At 47.5% G+C, this 21,191-nt stretch overlaps 1 protein-coding gene across 1 annotated transcript; it reads right to left on the reverse strand.

Annotated features, from left to right (window-relative positions):
• Positions 1-292: 292 nt before the first annotated feature.
• Positions 293-1,848, reverse strand: LOC135441707 (glutamic acid-rich protein-like; the record flags this gene model as incomplete). The annotated part of the gene is made up of 2 exons (XM_064701252.1): positions 293-1,159; positions 1,456-1,848. Coding segments are annotated over 2 exons (1,260 nt in total), but the record flags the coding sequence as incomplete, so codon positions are not given.
• Between the last annotated feature and the right edge of the window lie 19,343 nt (positions 1,849-21,191).

Raw genomic sequence — 21,191 nt, forward strand, 5'->3', positions numbered from 1 at the left:
CCTCCTCTTCCTTCTCCTCTTCGTCTTCCTCCTCTCCTCCTCATCCTCAACCTCCTCATTCTCCTCCTCATCCTCGTCATCGTCGTCCTCATCCTCCTCATTCTCCTCCTCCTTTTCCGCCTCGTCCTCCTACTGTTTGTCCTCCTCGTCCTCCTCCTCGTCCTCACCGCCTCGTCCTCCTTCTCCTCATCCTCCTTCTCCTCATCCTCCTCCTCGTTCTCCTCTTTCTTGTCCTCCCCTCCTCTGCTCCTCTTCCTCCTCCTTCTTGTCCTCCTCCTCGTCCTTGTCCTCCTCATCCTCGTCCCCTCTTCCTCCTCATTCTCGTCGTCCTAGTCTTCCTTTTCCTCCTCCTCCTCCTCCTCCTCCTCTTCCTCCTCCTCCTCCTCCTCCTCCTCCTCCTCTTCCTCCTCCTCTCCTCCTCCTCGTCTTCCTCTTCCTCTTCGTCCTCTTTGTCCTCGTCCTCCTCCTCCTCCTCATGCTCCTTGTCCTCCTTGTCCTCCTCATCCTCGTCCTCCTTGTTGTCCTTGACATCCTCCTCCTCCTCCTCTGCCTCCTGCTCGTCCTCCTTTTCCTCATCCTCCACCTCGTCCTCCTCCTCGTCCTTCTCGTCTTCCTCGTCCTCGTTCTCCTTGTCTTCCCCCTCACCCTCCTCCTCCTCATCCTCCTCCTCCCTATCCTCCACCTCCTCGTTCTCATCCTCGTCCTCCTCCTCCCAGTGCTCCTCCTCTTCATCCTCATCCTCATGCATCTTCTCCTCCTCCTCGTCCTCTTCGTCCTCCTCCTCATCCTCCACATCCTCCTCCTCATCCTCCACATCCTCCTCTTTCTCCTCCTCGTCCTCTTCCTTCCTGTCCTCCCCCTCCTCTGCCTCCTTTTCCCCCTTCTTGTCCTCCCCCTCTTCCTCCTCATCCTCGTCGTCCTTGTCTTCCTCTTCCTCCTCCTCCTCTTCATCCTCCTCCTCCTCGTCTTCCTTCTCCTCTTCGTCCTCTTTGTCCTCGTCCTCTTCGTCCTCTTCGTCCTCCTCCTCCTCATCCTCCTCATGCTTCTTTTTTTTCTTGTCCTCTTCATTATCGTCTTCATCTTCGTCCTCGTCCTCCTCGTCGTCCTCCTCCTCATCCTCCTCCTTGTCCTCCTTTTCCTCATCCTCTGCCTCGTCCTCCTTGTCCCCCTCCTTGTCCTCCTCATCCTTATCCTCCTCTTCGTCCTTCTCGTGTTCCTTGTCCTCATTCTCCTTGTCTTCCCCCTCATCCTCCTCCTCCATGTCCTCCTCCTCCCTGTCCCCCATGTCCTCTCCGTCCTCCTTCTCCTCGTCCCCCTCCTTGTCCTTGTCCATTTCCTCCTCCTCGTCGTCCTCCTTTTTCTCCTTCTCGTCCTTCTTGTCATCCTGCTCGTCTTCCTCATCCTTCTCTTCCTCATCCTCCTTGTCCTCCACCTCTTCCCCTTGTCCTCCTCCGCGTCCTGCTCCTCCTCCTCCTCTTCCTCCTCCTCATCATACTCCTCCTCCTTGTCCTCCTCCTCGTGCTCCTCTTCATCCTCCTCCTCATCATCCTCATCCTCAACCTCCTCATTCTCCTCCTTGTGCTCGTCTTCGTCCTCCTCGTCCTCCTCCTCCTCCACTGCCTTGTCCGCCTCCTCCTCCTCGTCCTCCTCATCCTCCTCCTCGTCCTCCTCCTCCACGCCCTCCTCCTCTTCCTCCTCCTCCTCGTTCTCATCCTTCTCTTTGTCCTCGTCCTCCTCCTCTTCGTTTTCCTCCCCGTCCTTGTCCTTCTCCTCCTCCTCCCGATTCTCGTCCTCCTCCTTATCCTCCTCATCCTCCTCATCCTCCTCATCGTTCTCGTCCTCCTCCTCCTACTCATCCTCCTCGTCCTCCTCATTGTTGTCGTCGTTGTCCTCCTCCTCTTCCTCCTCCTTATTCTCCTTGTCCTCCTCATCATCCTCCTCCTCGTCCTCGTCGTCATTGTCCTCCTCCTCCTTCTCATCCTCCTCCTCCTCATACTCCTCCTCCTGATGTTTTCTTTGTTATTAAAGAAAAAAAATTAAATTCTCAGCCTAACATTAGCTGTTCTCCAGTTTAGTCCCCACTAGCAAAAAGACTTTGTGAAACATGTCGTTGTTCTTTACAAATTATCAAAAATACAAAGTCGTTTTCCCAGCAGAGTTCAAATTCCAGCTCTCCTCCACAATCCAAAGAACACGGCCCTTTCCCAACCCCTTTAGCAGAGCTCCAGAAAGAGCATAGTCCTTGACTGAGCCCTCCTCTCCCCCTCATAGCAAAGCTCCAAAAAGTGCGTGTTCTTTAAATGTCTCTACCAAGAATTCAGAAGCGTGTTCTCCTGCCCATACTAGCAGAGCTCCCAGGAAAGTTTTTTGCTACCGCAACGCCCCTGTGAAGAATTCAAACGTCATACTAGCAAAGTTCCCAGAACAGCTGCTGTTAGTGAAACTGTCAGTTCCAATCCCAACCCTCCTTTAAAGCTCCCTCACTAGTCTAATATTATTAAAAAATTAGAAAAATATTTAAATTTAAAGAAACAACTTCTTGCATTACCTGTTCAATATAGTCATAATGATGGTAATCCAAAATATAAGAGCCTCTCTCATCATAATATTAAAGAATTACGTCATGCTTTAAAAGAAAGCAAGTTCTCTTCTCCCTACTTTAATTCTGTGTTAAAGTGTTTTTAATTCTTATGATTTAGTCCCTGCTGATTGTCAAAATATAGCTTCCCTGATTTTAACCAATTTACAATATCTTTTATAAGAATTACAAAAGAAAAAACTTCTTAATAAATTAGTTGAAAGATATGCAAATACTGCTTATGCAGATTTAGATGTTGTCCAATTAGCAAGTAATCCACCTCACCATAGACCAAAAGATCAAGCAGTGAACTTGCCTCAGCCTGTATTAGCAAATATTAAAGATGCTGCTAGAAAAGCCCTGTTTTCAGTAGAACTACCTAGTACACATATTAATGCTTATGCATTGATTAGACAAGATGAAACAGAATCCTTTAGTTCTTTTTTAGATAGATTAACCCAAGCAGTTGAAAAACAATGTCAGAATAAACAAGCTCATCCTCATCTTCTTCAAAACCTTGCTTTTGTAAATGCTAATGATGAATGTAGAAAAATTATTTCAACCATTTCAATGGCCTCCAACCATTACACAAATGCTAACAGCTTGCAGCAAACTTATGAGCTCACAAAACCTTGCAAATTTATAAGTCAATGCTTTAAGTAAAACATTAGAAGATAATTTGACACAACGAATAGATTAAATTGAAAAACTTTTAAAAAAACAAGAACAAAATTGAAAAAAATCTGTTAGCACTGTGCAATTAGACTCTGATAAAAAGCCTTGCTGCTTTGCTTGTAGTAAAACAAATCACCTTAAAAAAAATTACTGTGTAAAAACCTTTCCACCAAATCAACTTTCTATCTGCCCTCAATGCCAAAAAGAGAAGAATCTTGCTAAACATTGTAGCTCTCAGTTTGACATCGATAGCAAGCCTCTGTTGTTAAACTTCAAAAACAGTGCACATTAACACCACACTCAGACGCAAGTAGTAGTACCCCCTGGCAACCAGGTACCCAATCAAATTATGTTAGTAACTCAGTCATTTATCCCTCAGTCAACCAATCCTCAAATAGTTCCAGCTTATTACTCTCAAGTGCAAAGTTCAAATTAACCTCCTCAAAACTAATTCATCTACTAAACAATTTATGCTGAGTGAACATTCCTACTAGAGTTGTCAATCCTTGTCAACAAAGACAAATTTTTTAAATTCTAAACAAAGCCAACAACAAATTTCTTAGACTCAGTTCTTCCTACTGTTGTTTCAGTAAACTTTAATGAAGACCTAATAATTTTAGCTGTTGCATTTGATGTTCTTATAGTAATTCCACCTATTGCTATTGCATTTCTGTCACCTATGAATACACCCACACAAAGCAACTTTTCTAAGAATTCATTTGTATACGTGCCCTCTAGTACCTCAAGCCCAGAAGTCTTTTGAGTGCAATGTTTAAACCATAGCCAACCGCAACTGACTTATAGCTTGACTCACTGTAGTAAAACAATTTATGTTACAAGCATGCCAGATACTAGCTCAGACGTTACTGTAATTTCTCACATGTTCTAGCCCAGTGATTAAGATTTAGTAACTCCTTCAAGCTCCCTTACAGAGATTAGAAGCGCCACTATGCAAAGTGCATCCATGATTAACATTACAAGTCCTAAAAAAAATGACTACAACAGTGCGTCCTTTTGCTGTTCAGAAGCCTCTCACTGTCTAGAAGAGAGACATCCTGTCCCCATGAAGAACAAAACTAGAAGTAAGCCTGTGATGAAAACCACGTCAAAAGCTGCTACTTTAAAACTGACTTAGAAAACTAATCATTCTATATAAATTGATCAATAGCCTTTAATGAAGAAAAAATTAAATATCCTCAATAAATTAATAAAAGAACAATTACAGCAAAGTCACATCACTCCCACAAATAGTCCCTAGAATTCTCCAGTCTTCATCATCCACAAGAAGACATCAAACTCCTAGAAGCTGCTGCATGACCTGAAGAAAATCAATGAAGTGACTGAAGACATAAAACTTCTTCAACCTAAACTCCCCTCTACCAATGATTCCAAAACCTTAGCCTCTCATCGTAATTGATTTAAAAGACTGTTTTTTGCACATTCCACTTCATCCCAATGATGCTCCAAGATTTGCCTTTTCAGTTCCCATCATCAATCGAAGAGAACCCGTCCAGAGATATCACTAAAAATTATTGCCACAAGAGATGAAAAATTCTCCTATAATTTGTCAATATTTTGTCGCCCAAGCTTTGTCTCCTGCTCGCCAAAAGTTTCCAAGATCCATGATTCTACACTACATAAATAATTTGCTCATCACAGCTTCAATGCAAAAAAGATAGAAAAAACCCGTGCTTGTGTTGTCGCTGAAATCCAAAAAGCTAAACTTTAAATCTCTGCAACAAAAATTCAAAAATTTCCACCCTAGAAGTACCTAAGATAGAAAATGACCAAGACAACAATAACACCACAGAAGATAAAAATCCAGACTAGTGTCAACAACCTACAAACATTACAACAACTTTTAAGAGAAATCAGTTGCGTCAAACCAGTTTTGAGAATCACCAATGATGAACTAAGTCTACTTTTTGATTTGCTGAAAAGAAGCTGCGACATCACTTCTCCAAAAACCTTAACCCCTAAAGCTTATGCAGCCCACAACAAAATCACAAAAACTCTCCAAAGAAGACAAGCTCACTGCTGTGTTCCAGAAAAGCCTTTCTTTTTTGCAATTTTACGAAAAAAAATGCAACTTTGTAGTCTCATTTTTCAGTAAGACCCCTCTAAGCCATATCCTTTGTTGATAATAAAATAGATTTTTCTTCCCTACAAGTTTCTAAAGATTATTTTCACAGTTTTAAAAATAGTTGCACACATTGTAATTAAAGCCAAAACCAAATTGTTAACTTTAGCAAGCCAAGAATTTTCAGTTATCTATCTGCCAATAAAAAAATTATTTTAATTAGGCAATGCAAAATTCTGATGATTTACAGTATGCATTCTTAAGTTTCCCAAGTATTTGTTCTGTTCACTACCCAGCTCACAAGCTCTTGCAAACAAAATTGAGTTTCAGAGAAAAACCTAAATTAAATGAAGAACCTCCAAATGCAGTAACTCTCTTCACTGATAACTCTAGCAAAAGTCACAAATCAGTTGTAACTTAGTTGAACCAAAAAACTAATGCGTGAGAATCAGACACTCAAATAGCAGAAAAATCTCCTCAAATTGTTGAGCTTGCTGCTGTAGTTCAAGCTTTTCAGCTTTTTCCTCAACCTTTTAATTTAATCACAGATTCTCCTTATGTTGCTAATGTAGTTAAAAGACTAAAAAGATCAATTTTAAAATATGTTAATAATAAAACTTTATATCCTTAGCTTTCATGTCTTTTTACAACTTTACAATATAGAACTAATCCATATTTTGTTTCTCACATTAGAGCTCATTCTTCGCTTCCTAAATTTTTAGTGAAAAGAAACGCAAGAGCAGACAATCTGACAACAGTTATTTCAAACACTTTACCAAACATTTTTAAACAAGCAAAACTGAGTCATACCTTTTTCCATCAAAACGCACAAGCAGTTGTGCGAATGTTTCAAATCTCTAAAAGTCAAGCTAAACTTGTCATCAATACTTGCCCCAACGGTCAGCTTATGCAACCTCCTGTTTCCACAAGAGCGGTCAACCCACAAAGTTTGCAAACTCTGCAGTTATAGCAAACAGACCACACTAAATATCCTGCCTTTAGTAAATTAAAATATATTCATGTCTCAGTAAACACGTTCTCTAGTACAATTTTTGCTTCTCTTCACACAAGTGAAACAAGCAATCATACCTGCCATCATTTTCTGCAAGCTTTTGCTTCTTAAAGTGTACTCCAAAAAGTAAAAACTGACAATAATCCCACATATATATCTCAAAAATTAGCCACGTTTCTAAATGAATAGTCTTCGTCACATCTTTAGTATTCCTCACTCTCGCACAAGCCAAGCAATTATTAAAAAAACACATCAAACATTAAAATGCATTTTAAATCAACAGAAAGAGAGAGTTGAGGTCACACCACAGATGAGGCTGAACAAAGCTTTGTATGTTTTTAATTTTTTAAACGGTTTGGGTGCAGAACCTGATCCATCAATCTTTAGGCACTTTTCAAATAACACACAGGCGAAACTGAGAGAAAATCCTCCTGTCTTAATTAAAAACCCTGAGTCTGGACAAATTGAAGGTCCTTTTCAATTAATAACCTGGAGCAAAAGGTATGCTTCTGTCTCTACAGGTGCTGGAATTAAGTGAGTCCCTGCCAAAAACGTCAAAGCATATTGCACCCCAGAACGTGTTGACAAGTCCAGAACCGAGGAAGCAAGTACACAGATGTGAGCCGAGCAGAGGGATCCCAGGTCACGCCTGACCTTCCTTGTGCATCGGTGGAACCTGCAAACTCTGATTTCGTGTTAATGTTATTTATAAGTGTGTCAATTGTATGTCAAATGTTTGTTTCTTAGAGCTGACTTTTGGCAAAAGTTTTTGTTTTTGTTAAAAGCAAAGTTTTAAAATTGATATGTATGTAAGGATTCTGCCAAAACTTAGCTCATGAAAAAGATGGAGCAAATGCAAGTTATATGTTGGTATTGGTGGGTTTTAATTGTTCTTTGTCGTGGACATTTGCCTGTGGAGCAACCGAAAACAAATGTTTAGGTGACCTTAGCCAAGGCAGCCGGCTCGGATACTATATGTTTGTCTAATTCAGAACCAGAAAAACCTTTCTCAAGCTGTCTGGTTGGTGAGCCAGTAAAAGAGTTGCCTTTGGTCAAAAAACAACCCAATGGTAAGCCAGGTGAAATTGACAATAGAAACAATCCCTCATTGAATTGGAACGTTTGGTCCAAAAAACTTCCCAGGGCAGCATCTGAACCTCAAGAATTAGAAATCCTTGGCTTCTTAACCATGGATTTTTGTTTTACTTTCAAGCTTGTGCCTTGCAAAAAGCTGATCCTCCAAAGTACAATGTTACTCCCCACTATTTTGCATACAAAATTTTCAGTTTTGGGTGTAATTTTTCAAACAGTTGGGATGTGCTTTCTGAAGCTGACCAATACCCACGGCAATTGCCAAAGGGGTATTGGTTCATTTGTGGAGACAGAGCTTGGCAAGGCATTCCAGCACACCTTGACGGTGGCCCTTGTAGCATTGAGATGCTCACTCTAATTGCACCCTCAGCCAAAGCAGTGATTAAAAAGAAACAAAGGAGAACAAGAGCTGTTCCTCATTATGAGGAGAACTGTCAGAGTGATTTCATGCCTTGGAAAGCTGCAAGAAGGGTTTCAGCAGGTATATTTTTACCCCAATTGGCTTCAGCAGTGGCATTGAAATAATTAGATTGAGTTGGATGTTAGCTGAGCAAACAAGCTAATGTCACATCCTCTGCAATTAGTGATATGTTAACCAATGTTGATAGTGTTAGACATGCTACCCTTCAAAATAGAGCAGCAATTGATTTTCTTTTACTGGCACAAGGGCATAGTTGTGAGGAATTTGAAGGGTTGTGTTGTATGAACCTGTCCGGTCATTCTGAATCCATTCACAGAAGCATACAGAAAACTGAAACATTTGACAGCCCAAATTAAAGAAGATGGTGGTTCCTAGTTGGATGATCTGTTCCAGGAATGGAGCTTTGCACCTTGGCTAAGGCAACTTTGCAATATAAGTCTCAATGCAGTGAGTGTTCTGGTAGTGATATTAATAGTAATTCCCTGCATACTTCAGTGTGTGCGGCGAATGATGAACAAGACAGTCACAGAAGTTTTTGTCATACAAGAGAGAGAATTAGGAAGTAGAAGCACAGAGAGTGTTCGAAATCTCATGGAAATGGTAGATGAAGGTATAGAAATGGAGGAGGATTTTGAGTTAAGACCCTGGAATTGACAAGAGTTTTTTGAACAATGACTTGTAACTATTGTCAGACATGATTCATACCTCTTCCACTGACTGGGCCTTGACAGCCCAGTATTAAGCTGCTGTGCTGTAACATAGTAATGGTTAGGGTCAGCAAGAATGAGCACCAGGGTAGCTATAGATCCAATGGTGTCAGGAACCCACGTCTTAAGAGAGGAACCCACTTGCCGCGGCAAAAAGTCCAAATATGGACCACACTGGACAAATTCAGACCAGCCTTTTTATTTATTAGTACATCAGCCTCAGAACATTGTTAGACGTTAACAGCATGCTGGCCTAAAGGAAAATGCCCCCAAAGGTGGGGTAAAACGGAATGACATAAAACCATCTCAGTTTAGATTTCAACCAATCACACCAAAACAAGGCATATTGACAAGCTTTCCATCCAATCTTATAAAACATACGTAATAGTAGTTAAAACAAAGACTGGTTCATAAAAGACAAAGAACAGAGCTCTATTCACAGTAACCTTCTAAAGATATACATTAAATAAACTTGTTGCCATCCTAAAGCCAAATCTACAAAGTCCTATTGTTATTTGTCACGTTTACTGCTTGGGAAACTTTTCTGCTTGCTTGGGAAACTTTTCTGCTGTAACAGAACTTCGGGCCACATCCTGAGACCTAAATACTCTTTTTTAACCATTTCCTAAAAACCCTCTAATTTTATGGATTCCCACAGCCTCCAGCAGACAGTAACCAGAAATTTTATAGTAGGGCTATAGAACTCAAGTAGTAAACGACATGAGTATGAAGGTTGCTTTTTAGGTTAACAGAGAGGGAGAATTGTTGGAATCCATAAAATTAGAAGGTTTTGAGAAAGTTGTGAAAAAGACAGGCCCCAAAGACAGCAAGGACAGTGAAATGCCAAGGCAGCAGAAAAAGTTTTCTAAGCTGTAGCACAGACGGGAGAAATAGAACAATAGGCCTATGTGATTTGCCTAAGAGACAAAAAGTATATTTTAAGTATACATTTAGAAGGTTAAATATGAATACGGTTCTGTGCTTTGTCTTTTATGAACGAAGCATTGTATTAGAGAAAAACTGCTATTGTTTTAACCACAGCTACGTGTACTTCAGATGATTGGATAGAACTACTGTCAATATGCTTTTGCTCTGTGTGATTGGATGAAACTTGGACTGAGACTGTCTTATGTTATGCTGTAATCTTAAGTTTCCTTGGCATTCTGTTTGATCAGTGAGCTGTTAACATCGTTCTTCTCCATTGTCATAACAATGTAATTAGACTGATGCTAGAAAAATAAAAGCTCTAGATGCTGATTTCAGGTATCCTGTTCGTAGCTGTATATAAACTGCCGGCGAGGCACGCTCCTCTCCCAGTCTCTCTCTCCCCATGCCCAGCCGGGCCATGTCCCCGGCACGCCCCCGGCGCCGGGCGGGGCTGCCCCGTTCCCAGCCTCGGGCGTCCCGCCGCCGTCCCGCCTCCGGCTGGCTCTGGCCGTGCTGGCGGTGGCGCTGCTGGGCGGGCATCAGTGCCTGGGGCTGGGGCAGCACCGCCTTCCTTTGGCTCCGCCTGGCCTGAGCCCGGCCCTGGCTCCAGCTCCTCCTGGGGCCCGCGGAGGACGCAGTCGGTGCGGCCGCTCCCGCCGCTTCTGCTGCGGCTTGCACGTCCCGAGCTCCGCCGCTCGGCAGCGCGGCCGCCGGCCCCGCGCCGCTGCTGTCCCGTTCCCGGGAGCGAACGCCTGGGCATGGCCGGCCCAGGGCGCTTGAGGGGCGCTTGGGGGCCGTTGCTGGCCCCGGGCCGAGAGCTGACAGCCGCGTCCCGCCCGCAGGGAAGGCGCAGCAGGGCCTGAAGGAGCCGGACAGGCTGGGCTCTGTGCTGGGGCGCGGCGGCTTCGGCAGCGTCTTCGCGGCCACGCGGCTCTCGGACGACGCCTCGGGGCCGGCGGCGGGCACAGGAGGCGGGGGCGGACGAGGAGGGCGGAGGCTGGGTCTGGGCAGGGCTGCATTGCCTGAAGCAGGGGGGACACTGGTGACGACGGCGAAAGATAAAGGGGCCGCCTCTTAGCAGGGATTAATCCAAGGTTTATTTCAGGAGCTCCGGGGAGCCTCTACAAACCTCAGGGGCCCTGCTGCTGAGAGCCGCAGGAGAAGGGCCAAGATAACATTTAAAGGGATATGGAAACCGAAAGAAGATAACATTTACTGACCAATAAGGAAATTTAAGGGATGGAAACTGGGGGAATGGACATTTAGGACAGCGTATGGGGTAACATTTGGGGGGTAGACCCCTAGCCTCTGGCTAATCACTCAACATACTGGACCAAAATTTCTAGATAGAGGGGATAGGATGCTGAGTGACTGACAGAGCCAGGGTGGGGATTTTGGGATGATCTCAGCAAAGGAGAGGGATTACACAGGTAGAGGGAGGGAACACAATCTGGGGTAAACCATTTGGGGAAAATAAGGGGACACAGAGACAAAACCATTATAAAGCAAAAACACACACCATCACCTTCCCACTGCCTTGTCCTGTCAGGGCTTCCACAGCCCCTCATCCCTTCGTGGCCCATCCCCTCAGGGTCTCCCCCAGCCCAGCCAAGCTGCCCGGCAGCAGTGCCACAGCCCCACAGCAGCTCCAGAGCAGCCCCATCCAGAGGCACCTGGGAGCCCTCAGCAATGCAGCCAGCAGCACACGGGCAGGAGGACACGGATGGCCCTTCCTGCCTGGCACAGGGCTTGTGGCCATCTCCAGGCTCCACTCTCACAGGGATCCCTGCAGGTCTGGCCCCTGCCCAGCCACTCTGTCACCAGCACAAAGGCTTCAGCAGAATCACCAAAGGCCAAGGGGCTTCTGGCCATTTTCCCTGCAACACTGCATGTCTGGGCAGCTTGCTGAGTCCAGGCACCCTTTTACCCCTCTTCCCCTATGCCCTGCAGACCCTGGGCAGCAAAAGAAAGCTCCGGGGAGTCTGTCTATTACAATACATCCTATATTTATATACTAAAGAAAAACGAAAAGAAAGAAAGAACAATCTTGAAGAAATGAAAAATTCCCGCTGGCTCAGGTTGCCCCAGCAGACAGAGTCTCTGGGATCAGCTCTCTGCAGACCTCCAGCAGCGCAGCCAGCGGAGCCCCGACAGACGAGGTCGAGTCCTCCATGCCCTGCGGAGCTGATCTTGCAACTTCTGGAAGACCAAATATCGCTCACTTTGCAGTGTATGGAAGACATAAAATGTTTGAATTGCCAGGCTTCCGACGGCGACGCTGATGTCATTTGCTATACCTTCAAGGGCTGAAAGAGAGAGGGACAGAGCCATGGTCAGATCCTGGATCTGCGGGGAGCCGAGGAGAGCCCCCTGCCAGGGCCATCCCAGCCGGCTCTAGCCATGGCCAGGAGGGAGCAGGGAACAACGGGAGCAGCCCGAAGCTGCTGGCCACGAATCGCCCAGGTGGCCCTGAAATCTCTGTGTGCTCTGCCCACGCTGCCCCTGGTCCGCACAGGGAGCAGAGCCCTCCACAGCCGGGGCAGGGATTGCAGCTCCTCCGGCAGCCCCCACTGCCAGCCCGCTGCCCTCACTCACCGTTGCAGATGAGCCGGAGCTCTTCCTTCTTCCCCCTTAGGTGCTGCGCGGCCATCCCTGTGAACACAGAGCCCGTCACGGCGCGAGCGGCACAGCTCCCTGCCAGCGGCGCTGCCGGCGCTGTGGCCACACGGGCTGCTGGCCCGGCAGGGCTCACCTCGGCCCCTGCCGCACGCTGCCGCCCCAGGGCACGACTGCCAGAGGGCGGCAGCAGCAATGCCCGGGCCACGCGGGGCTCCACGGCACCGGGCCCGGCTGGCGCGGCCGGGGCAGCAGGCTGGGCTGGGGCCGAGCTGCGGCGGGCCGGGGAGGGTGCCCGGGCTCGTGGCTCACCCATGAACCTGATGGCCGCCGCTCGCAGGGACTCCTGTGGGCTCTGCAGGTAGGGCAGGGCCCGGCGCACGTGCTCGGCCGCTCTGCTCCTGTCCTCTGTCAGCTGGAGAGAGCGGCAGGAGGGAAGGGTTGGCGCGGGCTCAGTCCCTGGGCCGGGCGCCTCCTGCACCCAGCCCCGGCCTCCCCTGCCCGCACAGCCCTGAGGCGCGGCCAACAGCTGCCGGCGCCGGGCTCCCGAGGGGAGGGGGCAGAGGGCCGGCTGCTGCCCGGGGAGCCGCGGTGCCGGCCCGCCCCGCAGCCCCGCCGGGTCGGGGCTCCATCCGCCCCCGGCTCGGGCCCACGGGAGCCTGGAGAAGAGCCCGCGCGGCCTCTGGGTGCAGCACCGGGCAGGGCCACAGCTGCCAGCCCCACACATTGAGCACCGTGCTCAGGGGGCTTCTCCGGGCTGAGGCTGGGGCTTGCAGGCCATCCTTACCAGGCACTCATCGAACTTCCTCAGATTCTGGTTCTTCACTAGTCTTTCAAGATCCCTTCTCTTCAGGAACTCGGCCACGCAAAGCAGTGTTTCCTGAGAAGCCTGGAGAGCAGCCGAGATGCGGAGATGGCCCCACAGCCCAGGGTGCAGGACTCATGTCCCTGTGCCAAGGCCTGAAGGAGGCTGCAGCCCGGCAGGTGCCAGGGCAGGAGGCAGCCGAGCCCCCTGCCAGGGGAACAGCAGCAGCCCAGGAGTCCTCACTTGTGCCATAAGCCGATTCTCATCATGGCAGTGGAAGAAGAGGGGCAGCAGGCTCTGGTGCAGGGGTGTCTTCAGGGCCTTTTTTCCCTTTTCCTGTGGATGAGTCACCAAAGTTCGGAAGAGCAGTTTGGAGAGCAGCTGCACCTGGCTATAGTCCTGTATGAAAGGAAGAGAAAAAGACCTCAGCATCGGCTGCACAGGGCTCAGCTTGGCACTGCCTGCAAATCCATAGGGCACCAGGTGTCTGGATGGCACCCAGTGGCTGTGGCTGGGAGCAGTGAGCCTTACGTGGTCAAAAGTGGCAGGAGCGCCTCAAGCAGCTGCAGTGTGATGGGGCCAGGCATCAGCATGTCATTGTCCAAGATGATAAAGCTGAGGAGCATGACTGTCATGAAAACTATCTCTCCATCTGCATCCCACAGGAACTCCACAAGACTTTCAGTCAGGCTCCACATTTTTTTGGTCTGTGCAGAGCACAAGTTTGTGAAACACCATCCTGCTGCTGCAGGGCCCACAGGCCAAAGGCCTATCCCAAAGCACTCAGGCAGCTGTACCAGGAGGCAGGAGAGCTGGGAGCAGCTGCTCCAAGACCCAAAGCCCTCCCAAGCCCAAGCGACTGCATTCCCCAGCTCAGCCTCAGCCGCTGCCCCCTTCTCACCATTGAGGGCTCCTCAATGAGCTCGAGAAGGGCCCTGAGCGCCAGGCGACACCTCTCCCTGCACTCACTCTGCAGCTGCCTTGACAAGATTTGCAGGACTTTGTTAGCACCATGTTCACTCAAATCCAGGAACTCAAGGATCTGAAAGCACAGGGCAGTGACAGGGACCCGGTCGGCGGGAGCCCGGAGCCACACAGGGCTGGGCCCAGGCAGCAGCACAGGGCGCGGGCACCGTGCCAGGCAGCTGCGGCTCCGAGAGGGCAGAGAGGTGGGAGGCAGCTCAGCCAGGCAGCGCTGGCCATCAGGCTCACCTCCACAAGGAACGCCAGGGCGGGCAGCTCCCAGTGTGGCTCCTGTGTGCTGAGCAGCCGGAGCAGGTAGCGAGCGATCCGGGAACACAAGGGGATGGAGACACAGCACATCTCCCTGGCAGGAGGAAAAGGGACCAAGACTGTGGGCCAGGGGGAGAAACCTCTGCCAGGACTGACTCACAGAGGCCTGGTCTTTCCCCAGCATCCTGCAAGGGACCCTGGGCTATTTGGGAGGCAGCTCCTGGTGGGCACCCTCCTCTCCCAGCCTTTTCCAGTCTGCTTGGCCATCCCTTGATGACAAGGCCCTCTGGCCCATGACCTCGGGGACTGTGTGGAGCTCCCTGGGCACAGAGCACAAATGTCAGAGGCAGTGGGGAGAAGGGGGTCTCACCTGGTCAGCAGACCCACAGTGTTATGAACAAAAATTCAGTTAATATTTTTTTGTGAGAAAGAGTTATAGGGAGGCAGCTGGATCTGTGTTTCTGCCAGGGTTCTTCGTGCTTTGTTATTGTAATCACGGGTCGTTGTAGCTTATCTCCTCTTTTGTATTAGTAAAAGCCCTGGCTGGGTGGGGTGATGACCCTTCCCTGAGGCAGTGCTCTCTTACAGCATAGGGAAGACACCTGAGAGGGTGGGGGGGGTTATGCAAAGTGACTCCAAAGAACAGCATGCTTTGAGACCTCGACTCCAAAATGCACAGAGAAAACCCCAAAAACAACGAGCCAAATAAGAATTGAGAGACTAAAGTGATGTCTGGACATGAGGAGCCAAGTGCTGAGCCTGCAGAGATGTGGAGCCCCTCTCGCCCTGAGCAGAGAGTCGTCCCGACGCCAGGACCAAGCTGGACAGAATCAGGGAAACCAAGATCTGATGGGGACATCACGCCCTAAAGGCTCCCACGAGGACTGGATCCCCGGCTCTGCCCCTAGTGGACAGAGCTGTGCATATCCTCCTCCTCTGAGTCGCCCTGGGAGATGCGACGGGGACTGCAGCCCTGCCGAGCCGCCCAATCCTGAGCTGATCACTTTTAATAAAGGCATTAAAAAGGAGAAGAAGTCTCCTGGCCCTGTTAATTTCAGCTGGGGGCGCTTGTCCGGAATAGCCACGCTGAGAGAGGACTCAGGACTGGCCATCTTGGACCTCCAGGACAGCTGGCTATCAGGACCAGAGAGATCGGCTCAGGAGCAACGAAACAGAGGAGCACCGGCGCACCGGATTGGTGAGAAGCCGGTGGCGGGAGTGTGAGACGTGCGCATGTGTGTGTGAATGAGACGAAGGCCAGTAGCCGGACCTTCGAAGTCATAGTGGACCCCTCAGTACCGCGTTTCCGAGCTTTCGCGAGAAAGCCGGCCGGAAACAGGGGGAAGCGAGTGTTATTAGCGAGACTGAGCTGTCTCTCAAGGGGGAATATAGGGCCCCCCCCCTCTGCGCGTGCGGAGGGAATATTTGTACGAGTGGCACGCACCCAAAATAAGTCCTGACAGAGGGAAGTCAGGCAGATTTGTCAGTCCCGAGAAGGATTCGGGTAGCATTTGTAAGTCTCGAGAAGGATTCGCGTAAGATTTTGTCAGTCCCGAGAAGGATTCGGGTAGCTCACAAGCCCTGCAGGCAAAAGTAAGTCCTGGCACAGGAACCAGGCACAAACCCCAGCGAAGGAGGCTGTGGTTTGCTTTTAAGTCCTGATACGGTGAAGCCTAAAAATTGGCGGGTTAGGCAAACTAAAAATCAGGCAGTTGTTTTTCCTGACTGAGGGAGTCAGGCACGATCCGGATTCTTAGGCCGAGGTTTCGTGTGTTCAAGTCCCGATAGATGTAAGACCTGATGTGGGGAAAGTTGGGCAATTAAGAGATCGGGCAGTTGTTTCAGTATAAAGTCCTGAGCATCATGCAGAAATTTGAAGTTCAGTGGAGGAGGCTGAAGCTCCTCAAAGAAGGTTCTTTTTGAAATTACCGGTCAGTAAAGGCACCTTTGGGACTTTTTACTGTTGAGACCTGTAAAATGGGAGGGTGTAATAGTAAAAAGACCGGCAAGAGGCTGAGGGACGTACCTCTCAATAGTCCCTTAGGAGAACTGTTAGTAAAATGGGATTCTATAGAGGCCACGGAGTGATTAGATAAAGTGAAAATGATCCATTATTGTATGGAAGTGGGGCCAGAATTGGAGTTACAAGGAAGATGGCCTTGGTGTGAGACAAAGGATAAGTGGATGTGCCAACAATTAAATAATTATCTGACAGCTCGAGGAGATACTGATCCTGAGCAATTATTGTATGTAGCTTGCTGGTTAAAGAGTGCTGTTGGGGATGAAGGGGTGCGAATTTGTAAGGTACAGAGGAAGAAAGAGGGGAATGAAGGAGGGGATGATAGGACTAGTGAAAGATGGGATCCCCTGGATTATCTGCCTGCTTCTGCCCCTCCACCTTATAATCTCCTTCTTCAAGCACCTCAAATGGCAGGTCCGGTTCTTCCCCCGGCTGCCATCTCATTACCACCTGCTCAAACTCCTCCTTCTACCTCTTCAGCTTCCGCTATGATAAACCCAGTATCCCCTCCAGTTCCTTCTGCACCACCACAAGTGCCTACTCCACCTGCTGCATTCTCCACCCCTTCTCCAGCTGCACTTAATATCCACTCAAGCTCTTCTCCCCCTCCTATTGGTGTCCCTTTACCTCCTCCTAGTTGGGGCACAAATGTCTCCTCGCCCGATAAACAGCTATCAGCAAATACACCTGCAATGGGCAGAAAGTTCAGGGTAACCCAGATATCCCTCAAAGTAGTTTGGCATCTGAAGATGGGCCGTACTGTAGCACCAGATCCAAGACCTCCAAGGCAGAGAGACTCTTTCCCCTCAGAGAGGTTCCTATGGGAGGAGTAGCGGGAGGTGTTGGCTTTGTGAATGCTCCTCTAACAGCTTCTGAGGTGAGAGGATTCAAGAAAGAGTTGGGACATTTAGTTGAGGACCCAGTGGGCATAGCCAACCAAGTGGATCAAATTCTAGGTCCAAATATCTACACTTGGGGGGAGATGAATTCCATCCTGAGTATATTGTTTTCCCCAGAAGAGGTCCAGATGATTAGGGTGGCTAGCATAAGAATTTGGGAGAAAGATAACAGTCCAGGACCCCAGGTGCCATCAGGTGAACAGAAATTGCCACTAACGGATCCCAGCTGGAACCTTAACCAGGAGGAGGGGAGGAAGGCCATGAGGGAATATAGGTTTTTGATAATACAGGGGATCAAAGAGTCAATTCCCAAAGGAACTAATACCCAATTGGCATTTGAGGGCACGCAGGAGAAAGATGAAGCTCCTGCTGCCTGGCTTAACTGCCTAAAGCAGAACTTTCAGTTGTACTCTAGAATAGACCCAGACACCTCAGAAGGTCAAATGCTACTAAAAGTCCAATTTGTTACCAAATCTTGGCCTGATATAAAGAGGAAACTGGAAAAGATGGAAGATTGGCAAGAGAAGGACATTAATGAGTTATTAAGAGAGGCATTGAAGGTGTATTTAAGGAGGGAAGAAGAAAAGGCAAAGGCCAAGGCTAAGGTCATGGTTGCTGTAGCTAGGGAAAGTGCAGGGTGGACGGGTCCACCACCAGGAGGAGGCAAGGATAGGCCTCTTGTACTGTCAGGTGCAAGAGGGATGGAGACACCTCAAGTCCCTTTGAGAGAACGATATTGCTATTACTGTAGAGAGCCAGGACACACCAGGAGGTTTTGTAGAAAGCTCAGTCTTGATGCAGCAATACACAGGGAGCAAGATAATTTAGAGAAGATCCTTAAAGGTGACGATTAGAGGGTCAGGGGCTTTACACTTTAGGGGCCCCAATGCAACATCTAGAAGAGCCCTTGGTAAACTTTGAGGCGGGACCCCTAAATGAGGAATTTGAATTTTTGGTTGATACAGGAGCAGATAAGTCCTGTCTCAACAAAGTAACATCTGAAGGTAGACAAAAAAACCAGCTAGGTAGAAATGATATCCAATAGCACCAAAACTGGCCAGTAATACTTAACTTATAATAAGTGGTGTGAAAGTAAAAGGTACCTTATTGTTGTCTTGTTGTGTGTGTGAGAGTGAGTCACAAGCAAAGTCAGCCTCAACTTCCCGGGCAGGTGGGAAGGGGGCAGTGGGAGTGTGTGTGTGTGACCTGCAAAACCAGACTAGTGCTCCCCAGATGTGTGAGGGAGCCGTAGCTGTAAGAGCATGAGTGACACGCAGGCAGCCTCACAGGTGAATGTGCACCAGAGGCAACCAGAGTCAGGGCCCTTCCAAGGGCCCCAGAGATACTGAGACCTGTGGGGCAACCCCAAGGTGAGGGGGGGCTACAGGGACCTATGATTATCTAGCAATAAGTTTGTGTCTTAAAGGTGTGGAGGAATGTGTGGAAGTGAATGAGAAATGAGAGAGTGAATATAGACTAATTAGAATAGAGGTAATGTAGATTGTGCATTACAAGTTTTATCACATCTCCTTAGAGGGAAGTGTATTGTGTAGAAGAATAGTGTGAAAAAAATTAAGTGTAAGGGGTTGAAAGAAGTATTTAAGCTGTAAGTGAAAGTAAGAAACAGAAGCAAGAGATAAATAAATAAGATCTTGAAAAATAGAACAGAAAACCAGTGAATTAAATACACAGAAAAATAAGAGAATAAAAGTACTTTGGGAGTTAAGTTAGCTGAGAAATACAACTCCTTGCAAAATACAGAGTATGTAGAAGTTGATGAGAGAAACATACAAGCTATGGAAAAAGAGAAATTACTGATAACATTAAACAGAGAAGCTGAGTTTTGATAAAATCATTAAATAGCAGACCATTAATGCCTGTGTTTGAAAGCCCGTTTCAGGTATTCTTCATTACTAAGACGGTTGGACTCACATCACTCTCACCCCCTGGCATTGGACCAGGATTCAAATGAGTTTTTTCCATCTGGCATTGGACCTGACTGCACCCCATTCTCCTTCTGGCATTGGGCCAGAATGCACCCCATTTCCCCCTGGCATTGGACAAGGATTCAACATGAGTTTTTTCCCTCTAGCACTCTGGCATTGGTCCGGACTGCACCCCATTCTCCTTCTGGCATTGGGCCAGAGTCCCAGTTTTTCCCTCTGGCATTGGGCCAGAGTCCACACCACTCACCTCTGGGCACTGGATAAGGATTCATCCACATCACAAGTTAATTCACCTGAGTATACTGTGATTTAAAGTTGACTCTCAGGAGGAAGAGTCAAAAAGACTGAACTGTATAGGAAAAATTGGTATCAGAGTTCTAATATTGCTTAAAATGTTTCAAAACTGTTTTGTGTAAACTATGTTGGTAAAAAGTTTAAGGCTGTAAAAAAGTAATTCTGGTTAAGTTCCCCAATATATTTCTAAAGACTCCAGGTTAATCCTCTACAGAACACTCCCCTGGGGGGGGGAAACTAAAATTTGTAGGGAACAGACCAAGAGAGGCTTAACCAGAGAAGCGGGTAGAAGGGACTCTAAAGAGCTTGGAAGCTTCTTCTCAGTAAAAAATTCCCCAAGAGGCAAGGCCGGGTGGGCAGGCTGTGCAAGATGACCCATACCGGACTCTTGGGAAGGGTAGTAATGCTAGCTCTAACTGCTGGTGTTGCTCTAGGAAGCCCAGCTGAGCTGTGCAGTGAGTGCTACCAACCCCGCTATGAAAAGAAGTGAGCTCCTTGTCGAGAGTCCACATCAGTTCTAACCCTGATTGTGTTAACCCCTCCCAATTGGTCCTTTATCAGAAAAATAAGAGAGTGTATTGGATAGCCCAGAATACTGCCACTTTTAGGCAGCCACTCCTAGGAGAGTGCCCTATAGGAGAAACCTGGTTGTGCTTTGAATGTGATGCTGCTGAAACAAGCTCAGCAGATCTAGTAAAAAGCAAAGAAATGGTGAAAATGGTAAGAAAAATTGTTTGTTACAAGTATTTATATGAGTGTACTGGAAAAGAGATAAACCCCTTTTGGAACACATTTCAGGGGAGCTCTAAACCCCTAAGTTTGATCTCATCTGGCAACTGCATTGCTAAGGTGATAACACCAATTTTCTTATTACCCAAAGAAACTGGATCAAGTTTGGGAGTTCCTATATATAATGATTTGGGAGAAATTAAACAAAACCGGGAAAGTGAAATAGAAATTGGGAAAATCCAAAATTGTAAAAGCCAAGTTCGGATCCCAAAATCTGTGTTGAACAAAGTCATCCGGCTCCAGGCAGTATTAAAAATAAAGAATTCAATTATTAGGGACATTACAAACGAAATAAAAAGATTGGCATGTGTAAATAATCAAGATCAAACTCCTACACTTGATCCCAGTGGGTGGGAGAATTTAGAGATTTTCAGAAAATATGTATGAGAAAAAGGGGTTTTTCTTGCTGTGTGTGTACTTGGACGATTGCTTTTTTTACTGTGCTTATTTATCTGTTTCAATAAAACAGTATTAGCTGTACAAACCAACCTGGAGAAACCAAGAAAAGTAACGAGGTTAAGTAACCATGATTACCAAAGTGCACAAGAGATTTATAGTAAATTCAAAACAAAAAAATTGTGAGTTGATGCGAGCTTAAGAATTTAAGCTCGATCAAAGAAAAAGAGGGGGGACTGTTATGAACAAAAATTCAGTTAATATTTTTTTTGTGAGAAAGAGTTGCAGGGACGCAGCCAGGTCTCAGGCTCTGCCAGGATTCTTAGTGCTTTGTTATTGTAATACCGGGTCGTTAAGGCTTATCTCCTCTTTTGTATTAGTAAAAAACCTGACTGGGTGGGGTGATGACCCTTCCCCCGAGGCTGTGCTCTCTTACAGCATAGGGAAGACACCTGAGAGGGTGGGGGGGGGTTATGCAAAGTGACTCCAAAGTCCAGAATGCTTTGTGGGACCCCGACTCGAAATGCAACGAGAAAACCCCAAAAACAACGAGCCAAATAAGAGTTGAGAGACTAAAATGATGTCTGGACATGAGGAGCCGATGGCTGAGCCTGCAGAGATGTGGAGTCCCTCTCGCCCTGAGCATGGGAGTCGTCCCCAGCGCCAAGACTGAGGGGGGACCGCACCGACAAAACAACACC

The sequence above is a fragment of the Zonotrichia leucophrys genome, unplaced genomic scaffold, assembly GCF_028769735.1.
Source record: "Zonotrichia leucophrys gambelii isolate GWCS_2022_RI unplaced genomic scaffold, RI_Zleu_2.0 Scaffold_442_42094, whole genome shotgun sequence".
NCBI classification, from domain to species: Eukaryota; Metazoa; Chordata; class Aves; order Passeriformes; family Passerellidae; genus Zonotrichia; species Zonotrichia leucophrys.